Source organism: Vipera ursinii (genome assembly GCF_947247035.1).
Source record: "Vipera ursinii genome assembly, chromosome: 9".
Taxonomy (NCBI): domain Eukaryota; kingdom Metazoa; phylum Chordata; class Lepidosauria; order Squamata; family Viperidae; genus Vipera; species Vipera ursinii.
In genome coordinates, this window is record NC_139523.1 from 12,601,256 (window position 1) to 12,628,212 (window position 26,957).

Genomic DNA, 26,957 nt, shown 5'->3' on the forward strand with positions numbered 1-26,957 from the left:
TACCTAGTCTCAGATAGGTGTTTCCTATAGCAACAGGGCAGTCACTAGAGATATTTATGATGGACTTGAAAAAGCTAAGCATGGTTACATCTGCCTAGTACTTGGATGAGGTATATTAGGAAGCTCAAATTCTTTTTCTCTGAGAAAGAAACAACAACAGAGAAATTGCCCATTCAATTTCTCTATCTTCTGGAGAAGGTTTGTGGGGACAACATTGGTGTCTCGTCTGAAATGTGGAGGACTTCCCCTGTGCCTAAGGCTCCACAGTGTTCACACCCTTATTTGGAATAAATTTTACTGCTACACTAACTTGAGTTTTCACAATAGGTAAGCCGGCATGCTGGCTGGGGAATTCTGGGAGTCCACAAGTCTTTAAAGTTGCCAAGGATGGGCAGCCCTGCCATAAGGTGTGCTGTTGGATTGGAGCTTACTGTGCTCAACATTACATGCAGACCGACTCGGTTATGACTGATTCAGTAATGCACACTGTAGTTTTAGGGGCACCAACCAGGCCGTTAATCTGAATCACCAAGGTTGCCTAATCCTCCTTGGCTTGGACATTTCTCCTTCCTGCCTCCCATCAGATCCATTGCTGTGGGCCCCTCTCTCTATCCAAAAAGGGGAGGGGGGAGGGGAGCCAAAGAAAGAGATCCCAGCAGCAGGGTATTAACATTCCAGGATTTAGGGGGAAACTATGTGGTTCTTTGGGGGGAGGGAAAAAGAGGCTGAAAGGACCCACCCAGCAGGAAAGCCTGTGAAAGCAAGAGTTTGCAAAGGAGGAAGGCCTGTCACCACGGGATCCAGCTGCCAGGCATGCTTTGATGTGGGGAGAGGGGGTTGGTCACAGCTGGATGATGGGGGGGGTTGTGTCTTTTCCCTTCTGCAAGCCATCTCTCTCTCTTTCCCCCCCCCCCACCATCAGAGGCCTTCCTGGTGCAATGATATCAAATTGCACTTAAGCTGGTGGGCCTCCAGGGCTTTTGAAATGACAGCAGTCTCAGTTGCTCCATCTTCCTTTCCCCTCTGCCTTCACCTCCCCCACTGTGGTCTGACACTCTGATAAGTAACTTTCCTCCCCCCCCCCTTTTTTTTGGAACAGAGGCTTAGATCAAATGAGAGGCAGTCAGGGAGAGTCCAGCTCATTCTAATGCTACAAGACAGCAAGCAAGCATATCGTGCATGGGGGCATAAGGCAGAGATCCAAAACCATCAGCATTTTTTGAATCTGGGATATGTGGGATTGGATTTACATAGCACTGAAGCTGGGTTTTTTTTAAACCATGGTTTATTGAGTAAAACCACCAATGGCCGAGTTTCAAAAGACAGGATGCTATATAAACCATCATAGCTGGAGACATATATTGGAATATTCTTTGTTGGCCAAGTGTGATTAGGACACACAAGGAATTTATATCTCAGTGTACATACAGCAAAGTGATAAGTCATAGATCATAAATCCTAAAATACAACCATAAATATACAAACCAGTGATAAATCATAAGATGCCCATAGGGGAAGGTAGTAGGAAAGATGGGAAGATAAGGAAGATGAGAAGGATAACATTGTGCTAAGTCTGAAACCAGGAAACCGAGTCAAACTTTGTTATTCTCTAATTCAGAGATAAAAGAAGGAATGTGTTCTTGCAGCCCCTCCCTCCAAAAATGGGATTATGTTGAAGTTTTTAAGAGAAAGTTTTGCCTAAATTCTAAGGGGATAGAATGGGGGGAGGAAGATTAAGTCCCAGATATAGTGTACTAACCCTTTGGAAGAAGGAATAGGTTATGAAATGCAACTTGGTGTCCTTTAGCTGCTTTGGAGACATGATAGTAAGTAAATTTATTGTTGTAACCACAGGTCATAACATAAAGTTACAGTTACAATAAAGTAACTGTAAAACACTGTAAGATAAAATAATAAGAGGAGGATTAGATGTAAAATGTTACAGCAAAATCAGGCCAAGGCTACAGCTAAGAACTTAAATAGTTCTTTTTAAATCTTCATGACAGCAGAGCAAAAGTAGCAACTTGATTGCTGACGGTTGGAAACACATCTGCAAGAGGAGCATTCTTCTTTTTCCCCCTAGACTGGAGCCCCTAAATCAGGTGTCTTCAAACACGGCCCTTTTATGACTTGTGGACTTCAACTCCCAGAATTCCTTGGCCAGGCACGCTGGCTGAGTAATTCTGGGAGTTGAAGTCCACAAGTCATAAAAGGGCCAAGTTTGAAGACCCAGGCTCTAAGTTGCACCTACCATCAATAATTTGGCCTTAATCTCATTGTACATGGGGCGATGAAGAACATAGTAGCTCAAGTCACAATAGACGGTCAAGAACTGGAGAACAGATGTACCGGACAACAGGGACCAGGAGAAATGTCTTCTCTGCTTCAACTCTTGCCTTCTGGAACATTCTCCCTCCAGAAATTAGGGTGGCTTCCAACTCTGCTGATCTTTAGAGGTCTTGAAAACCTATGTGCCTAGGCTGAGGTCCCCAGTGTATGTAGGGTCCCTTTTCCTAGTTGTGTTAACAGTGTTAGATTTTTAACTTTTAGCTGCCATTATTCTCTTTCTTTCTTTCTTTCTTTCTTTCTTTCTTTCTTTCTTTCTTTCTTTCTTTCTTTCTTTCTTTCTTTCTTTCTTTCTTTCTTTCTTTCTTTCTTTCTTTCTTTCTTTCTTTCTTTCTTTCTTTCTTTCTTTCTTTTTGCATTGTGTTTTAACCATGTCAAGAGGGGGGTGGAAATGTTGTTTGCTGCCCAGTCATTGGTTTGAGATGGGCAGCTACACAAATTGAACGAATGAGATTCAATCAATCAACCCAGACTCTTAAATTTCCCACCTTTAGATGGACGTTTTAAGTAGCTGCAGCCCCTTTTGAGATTTGATAGCTGGCCAGGTGACCAAGGGATCCCTCCAGAAGCAGCAGACACCTTTTCCCAGGTGTGCTAGCTGGGCGTGATAAGGATTGTCACCCATCACATTTGGAGGGGACCAGCTTGAGGGCAGCTTCACCAAAGATGCTGCCCTGTTAAGTGATGGGAAGAAGAAATCACTTTTTTTTTTGCAGCTGTTGCTGGGGCAAGTCAGACACCACCCCCCCCAACGTGGGGCGGGGCAGGGCAAGACTAAAATGAGGAGAGAAGCAGCGGGGGGGGGTGGCGGGGGGTGGTGGTGGTGGGGTGGCGGGGGGGGCCCTTCCGAGCTCTGCCAGACGGGAGGATCTGTCTTTAAGGGGGCGGGCTTAGAAGGCTGGGAAAACGAGGCGGGATCCCCTTGCGCGGCATCCCCGCCTTCTTCGCCCCTCGGAATCTTTGCATCCCATTGTCTGGCCCGGCGGATCGGTGCTGGAGAAGGGGAAGGGCCCTTTTTTCTCCCCGGGGCTGGGAAACCGGTGGACCGGGGGGAGGGGAGGGGAGGGGGAGGACGAAGAGCTAAAAGGAAGCAGCACGCAGCTCCTCCGGGAGAAGTTTGCATCACTTTCGCTCCTTTCCCCCCCCCCACCCCGACCCCGGCCCCGTTTTTGAAAAGAAATGGCGCTTTTTGATTTGTGCGTAGGTCTAGCCCGCTGGAGAAGCCGTTAGTCGGTGCATTGGTTAAAGCAGAGGGGGAGACGGGGTCGTTTTGGGGAGGGGGGGCTGCACCGAGGAGGGCCGGGCTGGGGACGGAGTGGGGTGGCAAACCTGTCCTCTGATTGGCTGTTTGGCCCCAAAGATTTGGTAGGGTGGGTGGGAGGCAGTGAAAAGGGCAGAGGGGCGAGCAGGCAGCTAACTTCAGCCTGGAGAGATGGAGAAGCCCCTTCTTCTGTTCAGACAGACGTCCGGCTTTTAATCTGACTTACACCAGCAACAATAGCTTTTCACTGGTGGGTGCTTGCTTCTCTTTTATTACCTTGATTTAATAACGATTCTATGCTCGTACCTTACTGTAGTGTGGGTCCCTTTGAGCACTAAGGATAATGGGATGGAAAGGTAATAATTATTTTTTCTCATAAAAGGTTCCCCGAGGATCCACTCTGGTTCAGGGGGGGGGCGGTCTGGAATTGATGAAGGGGTTTTAAAAATGACACGTTGAGACTCTTCAGATGTACGAGTGGACATTACCTTTTATAGATGCTTTTTTTTAAAAAAAAAACATTTTCCTTAAAAATAAGTTTTGACTTGTTTTCTCATGCTGGCTTTCTGCTTGCAGGTAGTTAAAATGCACAGGGGGGGGGGATATTTCAGGAGGGCCTTCCACTGTAGTCAAAATGGGATGTCCGTTCTAGAAAGTTAGAAGCAGATTGTCTCATTTCCCCTACATTCTGAAAGCAGGTGTGACCAGAAGATTGGCTTGAGGTGTATTTATGATAACTGCTAAGGTAGTGAGGGGGGGGAAATGAAAACCTTAGACAAGAAATATCCATTAGTCATCCTGGCAGGAGATGATGTCCAGCACAGTGGAAGGACCCCAGGATGAGTAACGTCAAACTCCCTCCTTGTCTTGGTAGTGGAATAATCATTGTAGAGTTGTGTTTTTTTTAAAAAAAGAGTAGTTTTGCTTTATGACAGATATTTGAACAGACCAGGATCTCGATGGCTGAAACACAGTTACAGTTCTTATCTTTCATCTATATTTACCAGGTATCGTAAGGTAAACCCTCTTAACCAAAATCATTTATTCTGCCTTCTTCAGTAGGGACTCCTGTTAGCTCCCATCCCAGAATGAGGGGGGAATGAGAGAATCCAGTTCTAACTTTCTAGAATGGACAGCCCACTTTGACTACAATGAAATATTCCCTGTGTGCATAAGGGAGAACAGATCAGAACTTATTTTTAAGGAAAAAGAAATGTCTTTTTTTAAAAAAAGCACCTATAAAAACTAATGTTTTCCACTCCACTCGTGCACCTCAGGAGTCTCAACATTTCACTAACTGGGCAGTCAAAAATGTAACAATTAAATTCTACACAGTTGGAAAACAGTCCATTGGAAAAATTTGGCGTGGTCTATCCTAACCCATACTAGACTCTTTAGAAACTCTATAGAGGAATGGCTTAATTTTCATTTGCTACCTGATTCACTGAACCGGAAATGTTTGGTGTGAGAATTGCATGCAAAGCCTGAAAGTCTAGGACGGCCAGATTTAAGAAGAGACTGGACAGCCATTTGTCTGAAATGGTATAGGGTTTCCTGCCTTAGCAGGGGGTTGGACTAGATGACCTCCAAGGTCCCTTACAAATTATTTTTATTATTATTATTATTATTATTATTATTATTATTATTATTATTATTATTATTATTATTATTATTATTATTATTATTGCAAAAGGTAAACTTCTTCCATCTTCCAGACTGATGTAAATGGATAATCTTACAGCTTCATATTAATCTACCTTACAGCTTAGTAAGGTTTAGTTAAAGGTTTTGTAATGTTTGTGTGAATATATATTCTCTCTGCAGCTTTTTGAATGCTAGGTCCAAAAAGTGTAGTCTGAAGTTGTATGAAGTAATCTTAACAGAAGCCAAATAAAGTTTTGGCTGGGATGGAAAGTCTTTGGCTCCCATTCTATCAAAGAGAAACAGTACATAGGATTTCATAAATTTCATAAGTGGAGGCGACATCAAACCCATTGAATCAAATCTGTTTAGGGCAGAAATCCAGATTTTAGCATCCATACAGAGAGTTGTCCACTTGATCTGAACGCATCTAGAGAAGGGTTCACCACTGCTTCAAGACATTCCCCAGTGATTCCATTCCAAAAAAATGGTTCTTGCCACTTCAAAGTTTCTCTTAATATTCAACTGTGCTGTCCTGTAACTTAGAGATCTTTATCCCACATCCTGCACTTGGATCACAGAAAAATATGCTACAATAGCAGTGCTGGAGGCCTATCTGGATATTTTATACTTTGGGACATTCCTCTGATAATGATGATGATTGGGAATCCCAGCAATTGTAGACCAACACATTAAAGTTGTAGGTCAAACTGTTTATGTGGAGATTCCTCTTCTTTCCCTGTCTTGGAATAGATTCTGTTTATGGATTCTGATAAATCTTTTTTCTTTCTTTGTCAGCCATGAATTGCTATAATTGGAATTTATTGGAAATGACCCCTGGGGGCCTCTACGGTGGTTGGACCCTCCTTTTCTTGTTTCTGGCACCCCTTTCCGGCCATCCATGCCCCATTCCTTGTGAATGTTCTGAGGCAGCTCGTACAGTGAAATGCGTCCAGAAGGAACTGACCTCCATACCAGCTGGTATTCCTGGGTACACACGCAACCTCTTTATAACTGGCAACCAGATTGCCCATGTTGGTAGCCAAGATCTGCAAGGACTTCACAATCTGGTCACACTCTCCTTGGCTAACAACAGGTAACACACCCTAGTGGGTGAGAAACTACACTCAGATGAAATGGAGTACTATAGAAGACAGATTTGCCCTTGTTATTATTGGCTTAAGAAGACTACAGGGTGGGGGCATGTTAGGGTAAGGGCCTTGGAGGAAAAATACAGGTAGACCTAGATCAGGGGTAAGCAACCTTGGCTTTTTTATGACTCGTGGACTTCAACTCCCAGAATTCTGCTCAGGAATTCTGGGAGTTGAAGTCCATGAGTCATAAAAGAGCCAAGGTTGCCTACCCCTGACTTAGATATTCCAGAGATCTCCTTTTGAATCTATGGAATGTTCCTTCACCTTCCTGTTGACTGACTTTACAAGGGAGGGGGGAGGGGTAGTGATAACAAGATTAAATCAAGATATATTTCACATGAGGTTACTTTGGAATGATGCCAGTGTTGTCCCTTTTCACCTTCCAGGATCAATGCTGTGGAGTCCCATGCCTTCTCTAATCTCCAGAGTCTGCGCTACTTGGACTTAAGTTATAACCACTTAGTCACCATCCACCCTGATGCCTTCAGTGCTAGAAACAATTCAGTCCAGGAGCTGAATCTCAGTCACTCACTATACAACTTCTCTGCCATCCGCCCGGTGGCAGCTGCCCTTGCCCAAGGGGGTTTCCAGAATCTCTCCAAGCTTGAACTCACTAGCAACAAGATCATTTATTTGCCACTAGGAATGTTGTCCAGCCTCTCTAACCTTCGGTACTTAGACTTGAGGAACAATTCCTTGATAGATATTAAGAACTCTACCTTTTCTGGACTTCACCTTAAGTACCTTGATCTGACCTCAAATGCCTTCAAAACTTTGAGGAGTGAAGCTTTATTGGCCCTGGAGAGACAATCCCACCTTAGCCTCTTTCTGAAAGACAACCCTTTTGTATGCAATTGTGACATTGAGGACCTGGTCAACTGGCTGAACCAAAGCCGGCAAGTAGTAGATGTGGAAAAACTAGCCTGCATTTCCCCACAGGATTTGAGGAACACCTCCTTGGTGGAACTAGTGGGCGCAGATCTGGAGTGCCACTACAGTCAACATAGTGAAAATGTTCTTCAGTCCTCATATGCTGCACTGGGTATCGTTCTGGGGATAATTGGCATCATCTTCCTTTTTGTGCTTTACCTGAATCGTAAGGGCATCAAGACCTGGATGAACGGTCTACGGGATGCTTGCCAGAACCTGATGGAGGAGTACCACTATCGTTATGAAATAGATTCTAATCACCGCATCACACAAATCTCGGCAGTAGACATGTGACCTCAGTCTTTGCAGTGGCATCTTTATTTCAGACAAAGCCTGTGGCTTGGAAATGTCCTTTCCATCAAAAACTAAACTTTAAATAATTGATGTATACATTAAACCCTGTGTGGATTCAAGGAATTTCCTTAGTCACAAGGAATTTCTCTAGGAGCTTTGACTAACTGGGGACAAATGATTCCATTCTCTTAGTGCCAGTCTTGTAAACGTGAGGGGTAGGCAACTCAAAACTCTAATCTGTTCAAATACTTAAGATTCCTAGTAGAATAAGTGTCCTGGATTCTTGCAGTCAATCTTAACTAGGAGAAATTTATTTTGTTCTATATCAACAAGACCGTTTATGTAGCCTGCTTGTGGAGGAAACCGATACCTTAAATTACAGTGGGACTTTGGTTTGTCACAGACTCTGCACTCTAGACCAGGGTTTCTCATCCTGGACCACTTTTAAGATGTGTGGACTGCAACTCCCAGAATTCTGAGAGTTGCAGATCATACATCTTATGGCCCAGGTTGAGAAATCCTGCTCTAAGCAGACAGATGAAACATTTTGTGAAGAAAGGACAGTAGTGTGCAAATAATTCTGACCTTCTGATAGAAGAGGTGGAATAGCAGTAGATTAAGAAAAGGCAGATGTAATCTTGGCTTCCTTGTCTCCTCTTCCCGGGAGAACTGTGAGGAGGACTTTCCTGTTGTGATATCAAGAACCTTGACAGTCCACCCAAGCGTTGACTTACAGGCAGGAAGAGACAAGAGCAAAGTTTATCCTTCAGAAATGATATATCTCTGATTGGGGGTCAACAGCAAGAGAGATGGTTGAAACCAAGTCCTGCTTATGAGCATCTCAGATGAATCTGACTTGTCATTACTGTATCGGGATCAAAGTGCTTGACTTACTACATACCAACGTGTTCAGCAGGACCCTTCCTGTGTGAAACTCACCAGCTTGATTCACAAGCATACTGAGAACTGGCTTACTTCTCTTGTATGGCTTATGGTGTCATGGTTCCGACAGATGAAACTCTTCAAAAGAACTTTGAGGCATTCTTTACCTTAAGGCATTGACATATGGCCTATGTCAGGGGTAGGCAACCTTGGCTCTTTTATGACTTGTGGACTTCAAGTCATAAAAGAGCCAAGGTTGCCTACCCCTGGCCTATGTGAACTAGCCAATGTGATTTTACAACTATGGACTATGATTTTGTATGAATATGTTGTGTGAGCACACCCAAGTGTGTGTGTGTGTGTGTGTGTGTGTGTGTGTGTGTTAGTAAATCAGAGTTAAGTAAACTACAAGTTAGCATGTATGGAAACACTCACTGCCTTAATTCAAAAGTATATGTGACTTGGCATTTGTGACAAGAGAAGGAATGTGTATTAAGTTAGAAATTTGTTGTGCTTAATTCGTTCAATGGATTCCACTGAATTAACAGGCTGGAGAGTTAAAAGGATGGCCCTGTCTGCATGTACTTTGGCTCATTGGGGAATTCTGGGAGTTGAAGTCCACACATCTTAAAGTTTCTGAGCTTGAAATACACTGGCCGTTGTTTTGTGAAGTATGCAAGGGGCAAGAACATTTAATAAGGTCCAGAGTCCAAGATGATAAAATAAGTAGCCACAGTTTGGAGGCCCAGTTGCAGAATTCAAATGCAAGTATAGATTGAGCTCTTAAACTGGCATTTGATGCCATAACTTAAGCATGCAGCCTGCATGCTTAAGTTATGGCATGATGCAGCTAGTGAATCAATAGAAACTAAAACCTCTAAACCGCATTGTGTTCAGTCTTAGGAAAATAAAACATGTGGGCAGGCATCAGCTCTAGACTTTAGCATGTTACATTTTCTTCTCTAACTCCCAAGGCTGCCAAGCATCTGGTACAACATAGTGTTTTATTGTATTGAGAAAAAATGTCATAGTAAAAACAATTTTTAACCCAATGATGCTACTCATGTTTTTGCTTTCTGTTTTACCTGAACTGATTTTTCCACCCAGCTTGGGGAATAGAAGCCTCCTATTGTGTAGCCTTGTGCTTGAAGGACTCACGGTATATCTCTGAGGAACTGTCTAATAATCCAGTGTTTTTCAACCTCAGCAACTTGAAAATATGTGGATTTCAACTCCCAGAATTCCTCAGGCAGCACAGCTTCTGGGAAATGAAGTCCACCCATCTTCAAATTACTGGTTGAGAAACACTGGTCTAATCAAAAGCCAACCTAAAGAGAGAAGACCAGTGGTAGCTAATTATTTGTTGCCCAGGCCCAGAATGGACTTCTGGAAGCGACATCCACACACAAAACCGGTACTCATATTTGAATCCCACCACTTGGAAAAGACCCCCGAGAAGGAATAACAGGGTCTGCAAGTCACCCATCCCTAGTGCATTGAGCAACCAATTGTTACGATTGTACATCCATTTACAGGTAGAACTTCTGAATGATGGTTTTTCCATCAATGGCTACTGTGTAGCAAAGAGACTTAAGTTTCCTACCTAAACCGCTCTCCAAACCCAGATGCTGGTTGAGCTGTAGTCAAGATTAGGGTGGGGTGGGGTGGGGTGGGGTGGGGTGGGGGTGGGGGGTGAGGCCATGCAAATATTCAATTCCTCCCCTTCCTCTCCTCTTTATGAGTTCTGGGCAAGCCTAGGTTAGGGGAAAAAAACATTCTACATTTTAAGGAACCGACATACTGCTGTCATATTCTCTGCAGCCTAGCAGTGCATTCTGTCCCCAACAGCACTTTCAGGATGAAGTGGATGCGTCTGATCACATGAGCCGGGTGTGCTCAGTTCCTTTGTTTTTAAGGTATTGTAAATAATTTCCTTGAGAGAAAGGAATGCTTTAGGATGGCTGATCTGCTGAGATGGCCTCTTGTGGCTTGGGAAAAGATTAAACACCAAGGAGAATGAGGATAGAATAGAGTTAGAAGGGACCTTGGAGGTCTTCTAGTCCAACCCTCTTCTCAGACAGGAAACCCTATACCAGGGATAGGCAACCTTGGCTCTTTTATGACTTGTGGACTTCAACTCCCAGAATGGCTCAGTCCACAAGTCATAAAAGAGCCAAGGTTGCTTACCCCTGCCCTATACCATTTCAGACAAATGGTTGTCCAATCTCTTCTTTAAAACTTCCAGTGTTAGAGCATTCACAGCTTCTGGAGGCAGGTTGTTCCACTGATTATTTGTTGTAACTGTCGGGAAATTTCTCCTTAGTGCTAGGTTGCTTCTCTCTTTGGTTAGTTTCCATCCGTTGCTTCTTGTCCTGCCCTCAGGTGGTTTTGGCTTTGTAGAATAGCTTGATTCCATCTTTGTGGCAGCCCCTGAGATATTGGAACACTGCTATCATGTCACCCCTCATCCTTCTCTTCATTAAACTAGATGTTTGCAGTGTTTGTATCTACTCAATCTTAGGGACTCTAGACCAGGGGTGTCAAACTGCCAGCCCGCAGGCCGGTTTCATCATACCAAAGCCGCACCCACCCCATTGCCGGCAATGCAAAAAGAGTCGTGATACATCACATGACGTGGCGAGTTTGACAACCGTGCTCTAGACAGTATATACTAGGGGTAGGCATGGGTGGCTCAGGAATTCTGGGAGTTGAAGTCCACGAGTTATAAAAGAGCCAAGGTTGCCTACCCCTGGTATATAAGAACACCATCTATATCAGACATGTCAAACACAAGGCCCGGGGGCCAGATCCGGCCCGTGAAGTGGTTTCATGTGGCCCGCAAAGTGGTTCCTGGAAACAGTGAGGGAACGGCCCCCACTGCCTTGGCCCTGGCCCAGAGACCCTCCTGCCAGAGACCCTCAGATCTGTCCCACTCCTGCCCAGGCCCCCATAGGCACCCTTGATGCGAACGATGTAGAGCTGGCCACGCCCACCCAGTAGGCCATACACACTCTAGCCACACCCACCCAGTAGGCCATGCCCACCCGGCCCCCTGAGGGCAACCGCAATGCTGATGCGGCCCTCAATGAAATTGAGTTTGACACCCCTGATCTATATCCAAGGAACAGTACGATATAGGTAATCCTTGTTTAGTGACTGCCTTGGATAATGACCATCTGCAATTATGACAGTGATGAAAAAGTAACTATCACCAATCCTTGCATTTACAACCTTTGCAGGTCTGTGAAGCAAAAGAAAGATGAAGCTGAGCCATGCTGGCTCAGGAATTCTGGGAGTTTTGAAGTCCTCAAGTTGTAAAGGGGCCACAGTTGCTCCACTCTTGCTGTATAAGTTTCCAGCCAAGCACAAAATAACTTGCTTCTTGAAACTGAGATCTTAGACTTTTGTTGCGAAGCCATGCTACCACTTCCACATACATGGTACACCTGGGATTTGGCTGTTTCCCTTACTAATTCCCTTTTTTAAATTTTTTTTTTAAAAAATCGAACATACAAGAAAAGCCAGTTTCACAACCACATCGTCCTACTCTTACTTCCCACAAACTACAGGGTGGTTCTGAAGACGACACTGTTCCCAGCTAAACTGCCCTGCTTTTTTGGAGTAAAGGAAAAGGGGGAGACACAAAACTTAAAAATAAAACGTTCTTTTCCTTTTATCCTCAGGAGAATGGTATGCTTTCCTCGGAGACCCCTTGAAGAAAAAACACACAGGCAACCCTCCCAACTTTAGTCCATTCTCTGGGACCCCTGAAGCCCCACTTAGCCACGGATCACTCACTTGGTTATCCCAAAGATGCTTTTTTTTTTCCCCACCAGGCGACTGGACATGCTTGTTTTTCTTTGAAAGATGTTTCACTTCTCATCCAAGAAGCTTCTTCAGCTCTGGGTGCACCGCTAAATGTCTATATGGAGATTTTCAGTCATCCAAAGCTGAAGAAGCTTCTTGGATGAGAAGCGAAACGTCTTCAAAAGAAAAACAAGCAAGTCCAGTCGCCTCGTGGGGGGAAAAAGCATCTTTTATTTTATTTTTTTATTTTAATCCCATTTATATCCTGCCCTTCTCCGAAGACTCAGGGCGGCTTACAATTTAAGCACAAACCAATGTGCTTAGCAATAGTTGAAGTCCACAGGTCATAAAAGAGCCAAGGTTGCTTACCCCTGCCCTATACCATTTCAGACAAATGGTTGTCCAATCTCTTCTTTAAAACAGGGGTCTTCAAACTTGGCCCTTTTATGACTTGTGGACTTCAACTCTCAGAATTCCTCAGCCAGCAAAGCTGGCTGAGGAATTCTGGGAGTTGAAGTCCACAAGTCATAAAAGGGCCAAGTTTGAAGACCCCTGCTTTAAAACTTCCAGTGTTAGAGCATTCACAGCTTCTGGAGGCAAAGCTGGCTGAGGAATTCTGGGAATTGAAGTCCACAAGTCATAAAAGGGCCAAGTTTGAAGACCCCTGCTTTAAAACTTCCAGTGTTAGAGCATTCACAGCTTCTGGAGGCAAAGCTGGCTGAGGAATTCTGGGAATTGAAGTCCACAAGTCTTAAAGTTGCCAAGGTTGAGGACCCCATGTACTAGGGAATTTGAGCCAGGGCTGCCCTCACGATGGGACACACCCACACTCACCCACCCACCCTTCGTAGATCCCTTCGCTTCCCATGCTGAACATCATTACTCTTGCTTAGTTTTGGAGGGGAGCGGTAGGTGGCGGGAACTCGGTTTGTTTAGTTGCAAATTCATTTTATAGCTGAATCTCGCAACTAGGTAAACGCATCTGGGATGGTCTTACAGAGGCATCCGCACACAAGTACGCACCCTCTTTAGGGTTCCGGTCGGTGTTGTGTTCTAAAGGCAGCCAACTTTGGGATAACTATGTCCTGGATGGCTGAGAATCTCAATAGAGTGGACAATTAATTACCTTGCTTGGTTAGTTTAACATTGGCTAACCGTGGTTTGGGGCTGGGGAACCTTGCGCAAACTCCAGCCAGCGCGCTGGTTGCGGTCTCTGTGTGTGTGTGTGTGTGTGTGTGTAGGGAGAGCAGCTGGTGGTGCGAACGGGCGGCCAGCCCCCCCCCCCTCCCGGAGACGAGCGCCTTCGACTCCGCTCCAGTTCCGCCCAGCCAGCCGCTTGGACTCCAGGCCTGGTTTCCCGGCGGCTGCGCTGGGCGGTCTTTCCCTCCTTCCTGCGGTTAATTCAGCTGGGTCTCCTGCTGAGCCTGCCTTGGCGGCGCCTAGTTGAGAAAAGGCTGCCCGGCCGGGCGGACCGAGGGCGCTTCTGAGAAGCGGCTTCTCCTAACTTCTCCCAAGAAATTGCTCAGCCGGTCGCCTCGCCTCGCCTCGCCTCGCCTCGCCTGCTCTCCCACTCCGCATCCGAGCCTTGCAGAAAGGGAGGCTACCCCACCTGGCCAGGTAATGCGCGCGCGCTCTCTCTCCCTGCATTTTTTTTCCCTGCACTTGTTCTGTTGGCACAAAGTTGGCAGGTTTGCGCCCAAAGTTCGCCGCGATCTAAAGACGTATATCTCTTTGAACAAGCTGGCCTGGCCTGATGGGACGGGGTTGGGTTTTTATTACTTTTAAATGTGTTTTAACCTATTGTTAAGAGTTGTGGGCATTTGGTTTCATCTTTTTTTTAATTTTTGTCTTCTGTCTTTTTAACATGTATTGCCCTGTTCACCGCCCTGAGTCCTTCGGGAGAAGGGCGGTATAAAAATAAAATTATTATTATTAATAATAATAATAATATGGCGCGGAAAGCGAGCCTAGAGGAAGCCGTGGAGAAAGAGAGGGAGAGGGAGAGGGAGGGAAGGAGAGGGAGAGAGAGGGAGGGAGAGAGAGAGAGAGGAGAGAGAGAGAGAGGAGAGAGAGAGAGAGAGAGAGGGAGGGAGAAGGAGAGGGAGGGAGAGAGAGAGAGAGAGAGAGAGAGAGAGAGAGAGAGAGAGAGGGGGTGGTGGTGGTGGTGGTGGCTGGTGCCTTGTCCTGGGTCCCTCCTGGCTGGCAGATCCTGTTCCATTGTGCACACCTGTTTGGGCACTGGCCAGGGCAAGAAGGCAAGGCCTGGGTGTGTGCGCGCGCGTCTGCCTTGTATGTGCGGGTTTGTTTGGAGAGCGATACCTGTGGGGCGTGTTCAGACAACGCGCCAGGCTAGGCTTTCTTCAACTTGGCTGGGCTTGTGCAACATGTCAGAGCCACGAAGTCACGAGGCTGAGCTGGGAAAACCCAGCCTGAAGAGCTGCTGGCAGCTTTTCCGGAGATGCCACATCTGGGCCCTCGAATCTTTCTGCGGGGGTTCCTTTTCTGTCTCTTACTAGGCGCAGGGGTCTCCAACCTTGGCAACTTTAAGACTTGTGGACATCAATTCCCAGAATTCCTCAGCCAGCAAAGCTGGCTGAGGAATTCTGGGAGTTGAAGTCCACAAGTCTTAAAGTTGCCAAGGTTGAGGACCCCAAATACTAGGGAATTTGAGCCAGGGCTGCCCTCACGATGGGACACACACACACACACACACACACACACACACACCCTTCATAGATCCCTTCGCTGAACATGCTGAACATAATCACTCTTGCTTAGTTTTGGAGGGAAGCGGTAGGTGGCGGGAACTCGGTTCGATTAGTTGCAGATTCATTTTATAGCTGAATCTCGCAACTAGGTAAACGCATCTGGGATGGTCTTACAGAGCCATCCGCACACAAGTACGCACCCTCTTTAGGGTTCCGGTCGGTGTTGTGTTCTAAAGACAGTTAGCCAACTGTAACCCTAATCCTTTTCTCCTCCTCCTCCTAAAATGACTTCCTAAAAGTGCATGGGCCAGGTTACGCCAGACTCCCAACGTTTGGTACTGTTAAAATCCAAAGAGAAGTAAATGTTTGTAATGCTATAAAGATGATCCTTTATGGTGTGAAACCTTTCTATAAAACCTGCCCCAAGGGAAAGTGGCAAAGGCATGCCACCGCCCTGAGTCCTTCGGAAGAAGGGCGGTATATAAATAAAATTAATAATAATAATAATAATAATAATAATAATAATAATAATAATAATAATAATAGAGAGGCGGCAATCCCTTTTCTTGTTGGTTTCCTCCTGGCTAACCAAGTGGTGTTCTTACAGGCAGAGCCAGCTGCCTTTCAGTTCCCCTTGGGTCTGTACTGATTAATTTCTACCTATTGCAGCAAAACTTTGCAGGATGCTGCTTATTTCTGAGTAAAGGTAGAACAACTGAACTTCTGTCTTCGGCGCAAGCACTTCTTCCTGTTTTTGTTTCTTTCCTGTTTTCATTCTGGAGAAATTTGACCTGTGTTTTGTAAAACAGATCTGTCTTTCAAAGAGAATATACATACCGGTACATACATATATACATACATAAATACACAAACACCTCTTTGCACCTTTAATAAATTTGCTTAGTATAGCAACAAGCCTTTTGCAGCTCAGGACTTGGAGCTAAATAATTTGAGGCTTTGCACTTAAGGTTGTTACTAGAGCTTTCTTTTTATTTGCATATTACTTGTGGTTAGCACCAGAGGGGAGGGAAAGCAAAGCACCTGCACATTTTGCTTAAAGGGAACTTTTACTTAGGATTTGCATTTTATTTAAAATACGTGCACCCTTCCTACTGTCCCAAGGCTCTTGTGTCAGGTTCAGAAAAAAAGATAACAGTATTCTTGAGTGGTAGGCTACAAGCCACTTAAAAAGGAAGGTAAGATGTAAAACCAGTTTGATACAGAGGTTAAGTTGCTGGCCTAGAAAGCAGGAGACTGTGAGTTCCAGTCCTGCCTTAGGCTGGCTGGATGACTTTGGGCCAATCACCAGGAGACTGTGAGTTCCAGTCCTGCCTTAGGCTGGCTGGATGACTTTGGGCCAATCACCAGGAGATTCTGAGTTCTAGTCCTGCCTTAGGTATGAAAGCCAGCTGGGTGACTTTGAGCCAATGATTCTCAGCCCAACCCATCTCATAAGGTAGTTGTGGGGAAAAATAGGACAAGGAAGAAATATTTAATATGTTCGCTCCTTTGAGTAACCCATAAAGTAATAAAGGTGCAATAAAAATCTAATAAATACATGCATAGTTACTATCCAAGGAGGATACCTGGTAATTTTAAACATGGTCATCAACATAGCATCCTCAGCATAGAAGCATTTGAGAGGCAAGAAGCTGTAGGTAGTATGTCCCAAATATAAGAGTACAAAACAGGAGTGGTTTCCTGGTATCAAAAGTTGAAGAATAGGGGAGATGGTCTGATCTGAAGGGAAAGGTCATTTCCAAACTGGAGCATCTTTCCAAAGGAGAAATCTTATAAATCTCTCTGGAGGAGCAGCAGAAAATGAAATTACTTTACTTCCTTTGAAGCATCACCTAAAAAGCTATTTCAGCTACAATGTTGACTATTTCAGAAAGAGATGCTATTAAGAAAAAGTACAAGGCCATTATAGGAGATGGTCAACTAATCACAAACATTTTTATTTCTTCAGAATTGCTATTTTAGTTCTGAAGTAGCTTTTAGGAATTCTGTTCAGATGGTTATATTTTATCTTTAATGGCGAGTTGGATCACGTGCAGCTGTCATCTCTTTGTGAAGAATAGTCACTTAAAAAAAACGCTCTCATCTTGGTTGAGAAAAACCTCAAAAGCAAACTAGATACCCAAAGTAAACAAAGGTGCCCTTGAACATAATTTTTCTGCTTAAGTCTCCCCTTTCTATTAAGCCAGGGGTCTGCAACCTCGACAAGTTAAGACTTGTGAACTTCAGCTCCCAGAATTCCTCAGCCAGAACTCTGGGAGCTGAAGTCCATAAGTCTTAACGTTGTCAAGGTTGCAGACCCCTGTATTAAGCTATTAAAATTTTAAACCCATTTAATACATGGCTTGAAGTTGAGAGTCCTTGATTTTAACAGCAGGAGCTCAGTTGCATGGTGTGTGCACACAAAACACCCTTTAGCAAGGATATTCTTTGTTTAGGAAGGGAGTGTCTGGGTTCCAACAGGTGAAGCTTGTAAATACCCAAGGAGGAACTTGCAGTGTTTCACCAGGAGCTTTACAGATTTTTCTTCATTTTTTCCCCGTAGCATTGTTTTTATTTCTTTGTTTTCCTAGTACTTTAGGTACCAGCTATTTATTTATTTCCATACCACCCACATCTTCAGTCATGGTAACTTTGGGGAGTCCCAATGTAACCACAATCAGCACAAGGGGAAAAGCACACTGAGCTTCTGTCCACACTTGTTGTGTGGATATGTGGTGAGGTGAGGGTGAAGTGAGGTGAGATGATTGCATGAAGGCCTTAACTTTATCTGAACAAGACGTGGGTGTTTGTTAGCATCTTAGCTTGCTTTGACAGTAAGTATCTTCCAGTGTCACAGAAAAATATGGCCTAACTGGACAACAGGCTTCTCCTAAGTCAGGGGTCTTCAAACTTAGCCCTTTTATGACTTGTGGACTTCAACTCCCAGAATTCCTCAACCAGGCACGCTGGCTGAGAAATTCCGGAAGTTGAAGTCCACAAGTCATAAAAGGGCCAGGTTTGAAGACCCTGTCCTAAGTGATCATCCAGAAGCCTTAGGAAAACTGGAAAGCAGAAGTTGTAATCAATAGCATCTCCTGGTTGTGTTGCTGAGAGCTGGTATTTAGTACTACCATTACATTAGTCAATACAGGTGTCACGGTTGCGACAGATGAATCTCTTTAAAAGAACTTTGAGGCATTGTTTTCCGTAAAGAATCTTTTATTCGAGAAACAAAGTATCGGCACTACCTGGTCGAAACCAAAAATTAAATTCCCCTCCCTTGGATACAAAGTAGCAAAGCACAATTCCCTCCTCCAATTAACAGTCATAAATCACATTCCCCAGTTAACTTGAAGCGCGGGCTTTCTCCCCAGCTCTCCAGCCCGCCAAATCTCTATCAACTCTGGGCCCAATGACCTTGGGTTCCCACGGCTGAGTTGTTATGATTAGCTGGACTCTCATCCACATTCCCCTCTCCCAGCATCATCGATCTCTAAAAGCGATAGAGAAAAAATGGCTACATTTCCATCTGTTGTCATCTGATGTTAGCTGCGTTGACAACAGGTAGTCTTCAACCTTCAACAGCTTATTTACTGACCGTTCCAAGTTACAATGGCACTGAAAAAAGTGACTTATGACCATTTTACACTTAGGATTGTTGCAGCCTCCCCATAGTCACGTGATCAAAATTTGGATGCTTGGCAACTGGCATGTATTTATAACAATTGCAGTGTCCCGGGGTCACATGATCACATTTTGGGACCTTCTGACGAGCAAAGTCATTGGGGAAGCCAGATTCACTTAACAACTGTGGCAAGAAAGGTCGTAAAATGGGTCAAAACTCACTTAACAGTCTTGCTTAGTAATCAAAGTTGATATACTAATACAAGGGTATGAAATCTAAAATATGCTAAAGTAAATACTGGCCAGTGTTGCTTATAAATCATGTGATTATTATGTTGTGTGGCTGAGCAGTCTTTTAAAAACTTGCTAGGTTTTTTACAATGCTTTTATCTATTTATGCTTGCATTTCCCAAAGTTTTTCTTGAACAGCGATAAGCCAGCTTCAGGAGCCAAGGTAAACCAACACATGCCAGGAGTTGCAAACAGCTTGGAGTTTTTAGCAAAAAAAAGCTGATGGTAATAAATATGCACAGAGGAAGTAAAGGTGTGAAGATGGGGCTGTTACAAATACAAAAGCTTGTTCTTATTTTTGCTCTGATAAATATAGCAAGGTATAGGATATCTGAGAATGTAAAACCTTGTTCTGCAGCTTCATAGTTTTTCCCCTGGTACTTAGCACACATTTCTGTTGCTCTTCTCCAAGTTGCATTATTTGGCTGTTTACAAGTTGTGCTCAGTAGCCCTTGAATAAGCAATCCTTGCAGTGTTTGGGAGACGATTGAGTGCATGAAGTTTTAGGCAATAGATGACCCTATGTCAGGTGTCTTCAAACTTGGCCCTTTTATGACTTGTGGACTTCAACTCCCAGAAGTCCACAAGTCATAAAAGGGCCAGGTTTGAAGACTCTTGCCCTATGTCAATATTTCTCAACCTTGGAAGTTTTAAGCTGTTGGACTTCAACTCCCACAATTCCTCAGTAAGCCGAGGACAACCTGGGTCTCTCTTGTCAGGGAACTACATGCTGCATACATACAGTAAACTCTAATTTCGTGCTGGTGTTTGATGCTCTACAGCAGGGCTGGCTGAGCAATTCTGGGAGTTGAAGTCCACAAGTCTTAAAGTTGCCAAGTTTGAAGACCCCTGCTATATAGTCACCTTGTTCTTTGGTGAGGTTTCTCCATTTTCAGAACAGGCAAGAAAGAGGAGCACCTCCTCTTAATTTTTTTCACAGACCACAATTAATATGCCTCCTGATAATAGGCATTTGCAAAGCAAGAGGCCTATCCTGGAATTAAACAGTTGGAAGCCCACTGAGAGCGACCCTAGTGCGGAGGGCAAGAATCCAAATTAAACCTTTTGCAGCAGATGGCTGTCCAGCTTGTGCATGTACATCTTCTGGAAAAGATGCTCACCATCTCCTCCTGTCACTGATTCTTCCGCCAAAGTGGTCTGACATGTCGGATCTTTTTCTTATTCATCTGCAATCTCACTTCCCATAACTTAATCATTTATTCACAGGTTTCCATGCATGGATGCCCTCATATTGCATAAGGCCTGGTGGGAGCATGAAGGGGGAGCACAGCAGATTTTACATTTTGCAGAAGGGGCAAACTGGAAGCACAGCAACTTAAACTTTGAAGTGATGGGAGATAACAGGGATGGGAAAGACCAAAAGGGGGAATTGATTGACTAGGTAAATTTACAGGTAGTCCTCGACTTTTGACCAAAATTGAGCCCAAAATTTCCCTCGCTAAGCGTGACAGTTGTTAAGTGAATTTTGCCCCATTTTACGACCTTTCTTGCCACAGTTGGTAAGTGAATCGCTGCAGTTGTGAATGACACGGTTGTTAAGTGAATCTGGCTTCCCTATTGACTTTGCTTGTGAGAAAGTGGCAAAAGATGATCACATGACCCTAAGGGCACTGCCACCATCATAAATATGAGTCTGTTGCCAAACGTCTGAATTTTGATCATGTGACCACGAGGATACTACAACACTTGCAAGCGTGATCATAAGTCGCTTTTTTCAGTGCCGTTGTAACTTTGAAGGGTCACTAAACAAAAAATTATCGAGGACCCCAAAAGAACATTATATTGATCAATATTTACCGTATTCAAAAATTAAATTTGATCCATTCGCTACTGCTGCTACTTCTCATGATGCTTTTATTAATTAATTTACTAAATTTCTATGCCACACATCTTCCTTATGAGGTGATTGTAAAGGAAGTTATAAAGGAAGTAAAACATATTTAAAATACTGAAACTTTAAAGCTACACAGAGTATGATGATAAAACCGTACCGAAACCAGAATCAAGAGTTTAATGTGTATGCTCTTTCAACATAGGCTGACAAATAATTTTGATTTCGTAGAGGTTCTTGGGAGAACTCCACAGTCTTAGGAACTGTGCTTAAAAGCACGCTGGCCTGTGACATTAACATCTGGCATTGGAAAGAGGAATTGCTATGCCAGGCAACCAAGCAAGACGTCGTTTTCTGCACCACTTTTTTTTTTGTCTTGCCTGGCATTGAACTGATAGCAGTTATATTACCCCAACCGCAGGAAATAGCTCCTTCAGCTGTAGATTTGCAAAAGGTTGTTTTCTGTTCATTATGAGGTGTGTTTTCCTTGCGGGTTGGAAGGTTGGCTGTTGCTTAATTTATTTGTGGGAGAGGAGAATTTATGTAGGCAGATGACACATAACCTCTTTGCATGTTTAGGAGTTAGTTGTTTCCTTTTGGGGTGTACTTACTTTTTGTTTGAGATGACATTTTGCGGGATGATTGTGAGACTTTGTGGTGGGGCGCCTCTATTTTTTGAAGGGTTACCTGTTTCCTTTCAGGGGAAGGTATGTGATTTGGCATTTAGAGTCCCACTCTAACATCGGCTGGATACAGGTAGTCCTTGACTTACAACAATTATTTAGTGACCATTCAAAGATACAGTGGCACTAAAAAAGTGACTTATGGCCATTGTCACAGTTATGACCTTTTCAGCATCCCCATGGTCACGTGATCAAAACTCGGACACTTGGCAACTGGCTCGTATTTATGACGGTTGCAGAGTCCCGGGGTCATACGATCCCCTTTTGCGACCTTCTGACAGGCAAAGTCAATGGGGAAGCCAGATGGACTTAACCACCGTGTTATTAACCTAACAACTGCAGTGATTCACTTAACAACTGTGGCAAGAAAGGTCGTAAAATGTGGCAAAATTCACTTAGCAACTGTCTCACTTGGCAACAGAAATTTGGGGTTCGATAGCGGTCCTAAGTCGAGGACATCCTGTATGGACAGCTTGATGTGTGCAGGTTGTAGTTCCCTTGCAAAAAGAGGTACTGGTGGTCCTCAATTTATGGCCATTCATTTAACAATCAAAGTTACAACGGTCTCAGAAGAAGTGCTTTACAAACTTGTATTCACACATACAACCATCACACCAAATGGTCCCAAATGGTCAGTAGGGGAACTGCTGCTATGCTATCACCCCCCCCTCCCATGACACACGTTGTGATGCACATCAAAAAAGCGTAGTTATGATTGTCATTTGACTTTGGGGAGTCCTCCTACAGGAGCGGTTGGGCGAGCAGGAAGTGCTGGGAGCCTATCAGAATTCTCCAGCAGCTTGGACCATATCTGAAAATTTCAACAATTGTGGTTGCAAGTGAGTGAGAAGAATATGGCTGCCCTGCGAAATGGCTTCTAAAGCAGTTAAGGGCTGTGAAGCAGCTGGCTTCATGCTCTCACGCCATTCTGTTGCTTCACAGAGCAGATCAAATCTTTCTAGCTGTTTCTTTGACAGTAGTCTTTCTCCACCAATTGCTTAAGTATTTGTGTCTTTCCCAATGTAAGTTGCAAAAGGCTACGCAACCAAGTAGCTGACTGTAAGATGTGTACTAACTGGCTGGTGGCAAGTGGGGAAAAATTGTGTAACTTTTTTTCCAGAATTGCATTTTTAATAGCAATAGCACTTAGACTTATATACCACTTCACAATGCTTTACAGCCCTGTCTAAGCGATTTACATTGTCAGCCTATTGCCCCCAACAATCTGGGTCTTCACTTTACCAACCTCGGAAGGAGGGTAGGCTGAGTCAACCCTGAGCCGGTGAGACTCGAACTGTCGAACTGTAGGCAGCCGGCAGTCAGCAGACATAACCTGCAGTACTGCATTCTAACCACTGCGCCACCATGGCTCTTTTTAAACCTGGCATCTTTCCGATTATTGAACTTTCACTCTTGTAGGGTTCTTCTTCTCTAGAAGAGAAGAAGTGACTTGTATTCCACTATGGATTTGTAAGATCCCAAGTTGAGGAAGTCTTTTCTAGAAAAAAAAATTCAGCTTATTCACCTGTCATACTTGGTACCCTCCAGAGGTGGTGGCCCAAGACCCCTCCCCAATGGCTATACTAATTGCAGCTTCTAGGTGTTGCAATTCTCTCATATATTAAATCTCTAACAGAACAAACTAGCAAATTTATCAGCACATCATTAAGAAATGTGTTTTTAACTTGGGCTTTCACATCAGCTGAAATCCTTTATGCTGAGCATTTGCTTTTTGAAGCTGAGAGCAGCTTTAACCCATTCACGTTGCTCTCATTACATATAAATGCACCCTACACATTTCACTGCATTTAGATAATGCTTATTTTTTAATTGAAGTATGATATATATATATATATATATATAGATAGATAGATAGATAGATAGATAGATAGATAGATAGATAGATATTGATATTGATATTGTTCTTGCATTAAAGCCCTTGATGATCGTTGTTGATCCCAAGGGAATGTAGGTTCTCTAAATCATTAACATCTTGCGATCTGAGATTGAAATCAAGCCTTCTTTAAGTTGCCAGGGGTTCTTTGTGAATTTATGGATGTGGGCATGTAGCTTTTTTGGCAACAATACAGAAGTGGTTGGCTGTTGCCTTTTGGGGAAATGTTGCTCAATTCCTCAGTCTAGACCAGCAGTGTCCAGCCTTGGCAACTTTAATACCTGTGAACTTCCTCAACCACAATATCCAGGGATGGCATGATGGCTCAGTGTTTAAGATGGTAGGCTAGGCCAGGGTTAGGCAACCTTGGCTCTTTTATGACTCGTGGACTTCAACTCCCAGAATTCCTGAGCCAGCCATGCTGAGGGGAAAGGGAGAGGTTTCCGAGCTGAGCCATGCTGGCTCAGGAATTCTGGGAGTTGAAGTCCACAAGTCATAAAAGAGCCAAGGCTGCCTACCCCTGGGCTAGGCTTATCATCTGGAAAGCCAGCAACTTGGGTTGGAGACCCAAGCGCTGCATGATGGGGTGAGCTCCAGTTACTCCAGCTCCTGCTTACCTAACAGTTTGAAAGCATGCAAATGCAAGTAGATAAATAGGTACCACTTCAGTGGGAAGGTAATAGCATTCCTTACTTTCATGCTGGCCACATGATGACAGAAGTGTCTCTCAGACAATGCAGGCTCCCTTGGCTGAGAATCAGAGACGAGCACTGCCCTCTTCAGTTGGTTACAACTGGACAGAGGAAACCTTTAAACTTTTAAATTCAGTGTTCAAAGCAGAATCTTGATTACACTAATATAGATCAGCATTACCAGCAGTCTTCCTAAGGCATCTCTCATGATCATGGGCCAGGTGAAGTCTCTCTCAGGTTGAGCTCGCCTCCTGCAGACTTCAGGACACATCCATGCTGTTTTCTTGTCAACAATACCCAAGTTATTTTCCATGCCTTCTTCCAGCATGATTTTTTTTTTACTTCTCCATTCTAGCCTTCTAATTCCTGGAAGGCTCCCATCCAGGTAGTAACCAAATCTGATCCTGCTTAGCTTCGGTGCCCCAACAAGACCCTCCATACATGGCCACATGCTGAGATGAGGAGCAACTTAGGAGGAGCTCAGCCATTCAGTTGCCTACCACCTGTATCGTCTGTCCTCCATCCACTCATCCACTCCTTCCTCCGAGAAACTCAAAGTGGCTCTATGGTTTACCCTATTCCATTTTGTCCTTGAGATAATCGTGTGAAATAAGTTCATCCTGTGTGCATATAACTATGCAAACTTCATTCCCAAACTCTGAAGATCTTACCCCAGTGAACTATTCACCTCACTGCAGTCCCATACAGTTTTTTTGGCGGTTCTTCTAGAACCGGTCACTTTTCAAATTAGGCAGTTACTTGGTGAACTTTGGTGTATTTTCATTCATTCTGTTGACCATTAATCAAGGAAAGAGACCTCGAAAAGGATTTAGTCCCCCTTGTTCGCTACACCATCTACAGTATATACTGTACAGGTAATCCTCAACCTACAACCCCAATTGAGACCTCCAAATTTATGTTGCTAAGTGAGACATTTGTCAAGTGAGTTTTGCCCCATTTTATGACCTTTCTTGCCACAGTCATTAAGTGAATCACTGCCATTGTTAAATTAGTAACATGGATGTTAAGTAAATCCGGCTTCCCCCATTGACTTTGCTTGTCAGAAGATTGCCAAAGGGGATCGCGTGACCCTGGGACGCTGCAACTGTCGTAAATATGAACCACTTGTCAAGTATCTGAATGTAAATCATGTGGCCATGGGGATGCTGCAATGGCCACAAGTGTGAAAAACAGTCATAAGCCCCTTTTTTCAGTGCCGTTATTGTAACTTCAAACGGTCACTAAACGAACTGTTGTAAGTCGAGGACTACCTGTACAACATTCAAAAGACTTCATTGGGTCTCATTTGCTGGAGGATAGGCAGGCTAAGGGAAGCTATGCTTGGATGTGTGTCCCCTGTTGGATCCAAGGAGACTAAATGTTCAGCTTAAGGTAAAGGTAAAGGCTCCCCGCACATGCGTGCTAGTTGTTTCCGACTCTAGGGGCTGGTGCTCATCTCCGTTTCAAAGCCGAAGAGCCAGCGCTTGTCCGAGGACGTCTCCGTGGTCATGTGGCCGGCATGACTAGACGCCAAAGGCGCACGGAACGCTGTTACCTTCCCACCGTAGTGGTCCCTATTCTTCTACTTGCATTTTTACGTGCTTTCGAACTGCTAGGTTGGCAGAAGCTGGGACGAGTAACAGGCGCTCACTCTGTTATGCGGCACTCGGGATTCGACCCGCCAAGCTGCCGACCTTCTGATCGACAAGCTCAGCGTCCTAACCCACTAAGCCACCGCGTCCCCGAATGTTCAGCTTACTATTCCTTTAAAAAAAAGCACCCCTGTTAAAGTTTCCCTTAGGAAGTAACTGTCTCTTTTGCAAGGAAGAATGTCCTGGAATTCCCATCAGTGTACTGAGGGGTCCTTGGTGCTCTCCGAGCTTGCTTGTTTTCTTTCAGACGTTTCATTACCCAAACTAGGTAACATCATCAGTGCTAGTAAGGAGGGATATTTGCTGTCAGTTTATCTAGCGGCTTTTGCTGTTGTTGGGGATGGTCTTAGAGCTGTTGTTGGGGATGGTCTTAGAGGTCCTTTGGTTGGCCTGTTGGATTCTTTGGCAGTTCCATTATTGGGGTATTGTTTACTTCAGGGGTCCCCAACCCCTGGTCCATGGACCAGTACCGGGCCGCGGCATGCCAGCAACCGGTCCGTACAAAGAAGCAAAGCCCCATCTGCGAGATGCAGGCAGCACACAAAACCATGCATTCTCCGGTCCATGGAAAAATCTTTCTCCACCGAACCGGTCCCTGGTGCCCAACAGATTGGGGACCTCTGGTTTTACTTGATTGTTGATCTGATGTTAACCTTGGGAGTTAATCTATGCTGGCCTGGCTGGTGATTTTGTTCCTTTTTGGGCCAGGTGACCGTCTCTTTTGCATAGTCTAGAGATGTTGTTAATGTCTATGTGTCCATTGATGGCCTATTTGTCTTCAGTGCAATAAACCAAGCAGTAAATGAAGACTCTTTGTTTTTGGCCAGATGTCCATCCACAGCTTGGCTAGGCTGTGTTTAGTCATAGTTCACTGCTATGATTTGCATAGACTAAATTTGATAAACCAGCAGATCAAATTGTGGCTGCTTACTTTGTGATGCCACGTGTTGTGTGAACGCAACTTTGGGGAGTTCAGAATCAACAGCCTGGTTGAAATTTACCTGCCTTCTAGAATGTTTCTCCCCCCCCCTCCTTCCCCCAGCAGATAAGACCTTGAATCTGACCCAGGTTGCTGTAGATACATTTGAGCAAAAACCACATGGCTTCCTGAGAGCTGACAAACCGGTTTTCTTTGCATAGCCCTCCCCAGGTTTTTTTCCTCCTTTTTTTTCTTCTTTTCTGGGTTTGAGTGTGCAAGGTTGAGACAGTTCTTTGCCAAAGCCCCCCCCCCCGCCCCACACCTCCA

The 26,957-nt window shown here is 44.4% G+C and overlaps 2 protein-coding genes across 4 annotated transcripts in view; both read left to right on the top strand.

Annotated features, from left to right (window-relative positions):
* Positions 1-6,078: 6,078 nt before the first annotated feature.
* On the top strand, positions 6,079-7,635 carry LOC310644167 (trophoblast glycoprotein-like; the record flags this gene model as incomplete). Its single annotated transcript, XM_083368949.1, has 2 exons — positions 6,079-6,344; positions 6,789-7,635. The coding sequence occupies 2 exons, from the start codon at positions 6,079-6,081 to the stop codon at positions 7,624-7,626; spliced, it is 1,104 nt and encodes a 367-aa protein (XP_083225075.1). The 3' UTR covers positions 7,627-7,635.
* Positions 7,636-13,627: 5,992 nt separating this feature from the next.
* SYTL1 (synaptotagmin like 1) overlaps positions 13,628-26,957 on the top strand; it is a 46,993-nt gene continuing 33,663 nt past the window's right edge. For 2 of the 3 annotated variants that reach the window (XM_083369689.1, XM_083369690.1), the window contains exon 1: positions 13,629-13,932. The gene's annotated coding sequence lies outside the window, so the exon portion shown is untranslated. Of the gene's footprint in view, positions 13,933-26,957 lie in introns of all 3 variants that reach the window. The other variant, XM_083369691.1, reaches the window with a different exon arrangement.